The sequence below is a fragment of the Colobus angolensis genome, unplaced genomic scaffold (genome assembly GCF_000951035.1).
Source record: "Colobus angolensis palliatus isolate OR3802 unplaced genomic scaffold, Cang.pa_1.0 Scaffold192, whole genome shotgun sequence".
NCBI lineage: Eukaryota > Metazoa > Chordata > Mammalia > Primates > Cercopithecidae > Colobus > Colobus angolensis.
This window is the reverse complement of record NW_012115066.1, coordinates 997971-1001514: the sequence shown is the minus strand read 5'-3', so window position 1 is coordinate 1001514 and position 3544 is coordinate 997971. Positions and strand designations below refer to the sequence as shown.

Below are 3544 nucleotides of genomic sequence, written 5' to 3'. Positions count from 1 at the left end.
TAAATATTTACTCATTTAATCCACATAATCAACCTCAAGGTCTTAGAGGACTCTCCTAGCTGCAATTGTAGGCAGAAGGTTGAGAAGCATTGAGATGTGTTAAAATAATTTGTTTTTCTTTCTGATTCGAAGACAGGAGGGTGAGTACACTTAATAGAGTTTAGAACTATGTCATTGACAAAGCGAATTAATCAAAAGTCAAATCCAGGGAGAAAAGGTCAACTGCCTACTTTCTCTTGGCAGAAGGAATAGGGAAAAGGGTTGTTCTTGCAAAGATTCATCACTTCTTGAAGCTTTCCAGAAGTGGTGATGGATTTGCAATAAGCCATCTGCTTTTTTTTTCTTTTTTAATTTAAGCCACCCTCATATATTTGTAGTATAGCTGCCTTGGTGCCGAAGTCTGCTTCGGTCCTGAAATCATGCACTCAAACCCAAGTGGACCTGTGCCCTTGACCTTATGAACCAGTGCCTTGCATAGTGCTGGAAGAGGGTCCTTAGTAAACAATTTGTTGAAATAATTTACTACCACATGTTTAAAACTGACACCGACCTTGGAAACAGCCAGATTTGGGTTTGATGATGGAAATTACTGAAGCGTAAGAAGGGCAAAAGTTTTTTTTTTTTTTTTACAGAGGAACAGGAAGTGAGGATTTTTTGTTTTTGTTTTTGTAAGCATCTGTATGTGCTTGTATGTTTTATATGTTAATATTTAAATCGCACAATATTCTGATCGAATCTCCATTTCACAGATGAGGGAACTAAGTTAAATGACTTGATGAAGGTAGGTAAGGAACAGAATTCAGAATATTGTCTGCCTGTAGAACCCGTTACTCTTTCCAAATCATGCTGTGGTCTGAAAGGTTTTTTGTTGTTGTTGTTGTTGTTGATTTGAGAAATTTGTCCCTAGCAGCATTCACTGACCACGGCGAAACTTTAATTGATCTTTCCATGCTACAGCCTACCTATTATCTATGAGGAACAGCAACAGTTAAAACCCACTCTGTAATCAAGTCTTGGTTCCATTAACAATTCCACCATGTAATTAAACTTCTTTCTTGAAAACGCAGACACGGTTCACTAAAGAATCTGAGAGCCATTTAAATTACGCTCAGTGTTTTGCTCTGGGTTAACCACGATCAAGTCTGGGCTTGGAACAGAAGTTTAGAAAGAATGTAGAGAATGCGGCTGGCCCAGAGCTCATCAGTGCTGAATCTTCGTGGGAGCCAGGATGTATTTCCTGTGCAATCTGTGAAACTTCTAACTTATTACTGCTCATTGTTTTCCTCCATGAGTATGTTGGGTAAAAATGCAGGTTGCTGAATACTTGTCCTGTTCTTGGAACAGCCTCCATTAACTAAAGCAGCAAATCTAATAGTGAAATAATCACCAGAAATGGAAAATGTTTCTTTCTGAAAGGTGTAATTAGGACAGGTATCCCATTAACAATATCTTGAAAAAAGGTAAATTTCCCATTATCAGTGCATTCTATGGCTATACTGTGCAAACACTTGACTTACACCACAGATAGTTTCAGGACTTTTTTTTTTTTAAGGCTAAGATTTGGCTCAGCAAAAGGCACTGAAAACATAAGGATGACATTAAATAGTTAAATTACACACTCCGTTGTAATGCAGAGTGAGAAGGGGAACCCACAGAGATTTAATAGCTTTCTGAGTCTATAAAACCCTAGGTTTACAAATGCAAGTCAAATAAAAAACTATTAAAGTTGCAACCAAAAGATGATCTGAGTTAAAGGTCATTAAATAAAAAGAAGGTAACAGGCAAGATCACTTGGGCCCAGATACCAAAGAAAATGCCAAAGTAAAACACCAAGGGCTGTAAAATAAAAATCAACCTCTTCCTCTTGAGTTAAAAATCCAAAAATAATTTGTTTGAAGTCCTAAAAAGGGTCCAAATGTCATACACAAAGTACTGTACGCCTTCATGGTCTCACACTGGCTGCTCTGAGGAGACCACGCATGCAGTTAGTACCCGGAAAACAGTACAACCTCTTCAGAGAACTGGATGAGTCCAGATGTTGGAGACTATGATCTTCTGAATCCATTGGAATTTATGCCAGGAGATTAAAGAGAAGAATTAATTTATGACTTTCTCTACCCATTCCCAATGTGGGCTCAGCTTATTATCTGTACACATTGCGATGCACTGTAATTACGATGCTGAAAATATTTTGCAACATGTGACGACTGTAGTTAAGTTTAAAAAGGGGGGTGTTTGTCATGCTTTAGTCCCCACATCTGGTTCTCTCATATTTGCCAAATGATTAATATAGGAATATATTACAGTGAAATCCTTTCATATCAAAGTTTTATTTGCCAGGAAATAGAACACTTTCCTCCCATCTCTCTCCCCATCTACCCCCACATTCTAGGCTGAACTCAAATTTCCAGCACCAAGGTTTATCTGAGTGAGGACAGGGAGTCTGCTCTTATCTTTGTTCAATTCTGTAAGTTCCATAGTCACAACTGGAATGGATATGCATCCTTTGTTTTAAAAGCACATTCACAAGAAAGAAAACCTAAATCTTATTCTGAAAGCAGATGGGGCATCAGAGATATCAAACAAGTTAAAACCACAGGAATTAAATTATAAATTTTAAACTCCCTTTTATTGAAATATAAGTTTGTTTAGTATATTTACACCACACTTTATGCACATATATACAGAGAAGGTAAATTCTGTAAAATAAAAAAGTTTTTCTTAATAAAAAATTAAAATAAAAACAAAATAAAGTGCATAAAACTGATTTTTTTTTCCCTTCTGGTGAATATCATCATTGTCAAAATTTTGGTCGGTTGGGAGAGGGAGGAAGAAGAAATTCATTATATTTGACTTAGTGCATACAGCTGGCCCTGAATTTGTAGCCTTCAGGCCAAAATGACAAGAGGTCACGAATGAGTCAGGCAAATTGTCAAGGTCTGCAGGGCTCCCCAGAGTCTGGAGGTCCTGCTCTCTTTGTCCTATTGGGAGCCGTCCCCCTGCTTGGAACAGTGATCTCACCATCGCGGCGCTGGAACAAAGGGAGAACACAGGAAGGGGGCTCCACCAGCCAATGTCACAGCCCTGCTCCGGGGCCACCAGCGCTGTGTTTGGTAGAAAATTGCAGAATTAGCTCAACGGCTCAAACGGAAGTTTTCCTTTTTCGGAAAGGGAATGAGGGGAGCCCAAGAATGGGGTACATCTCCCACAGGGACGGCCACTCGGGGGCCAAACCCCAGTAGCCAGTTTCTTCGGATCCAATCTCCGTGCTGGCACAGGAAAGAATCCTTTTATAAGCTGGGTGGAGGGAATGTTACACTTCTCGCCTCGGTGAGTTCGTCCTCCCAGAACTTTGAAAGGAAACAGCGTGGGATTGAAAGAAAGGGGCAAGTGGGTGAAGAGCTGAAGTTTTTAGACACCTTTGCGGGTGGGCGTTGGCCGGCTGGTCCCCGACAGTGGCAGAGGCAACGGCCCTTCCCCCCATCATCCATACCCCAGCCGCAGGTCTTTCTCTTTTCCTCCGGATGACACTAAGTCCCAGACC

The 3544-nt window shown here is 40.2% G+C and overlaps 1 protein-coding gene across 1 annotated transcript in view; it reads right to left on the bottom strand.

Annotated features, from left to right (window-relative positions):
- Positions 1 to 1265: 1265 nt before the first annotated feature.
- FJX1 (four jointed box 1 (Drosophila)) overlaps positions 1266 to 3544 on the bottom strand; it is a 12932-nt gene continuing 10653 nt past the window's right edge. The window contains exons 3-5 of the mRNA XM_011940751.1: positions 3201 to 3350; positions 2866 to 3104; positions 1266 to 1409 (exon numbers count right to left, since the gene is read on the bottom strand). Of these exons, the coding sequence (XP_011796141.1) occupies positions 1266 to 1409; positions 2866 to 3104; positions 3201 to 3350 (533 nt within the window). The remainder of the gene's footprint in view (positions 1410 to 2865; positions 3105 to 3200; positions 3351 to 3544) is intronic.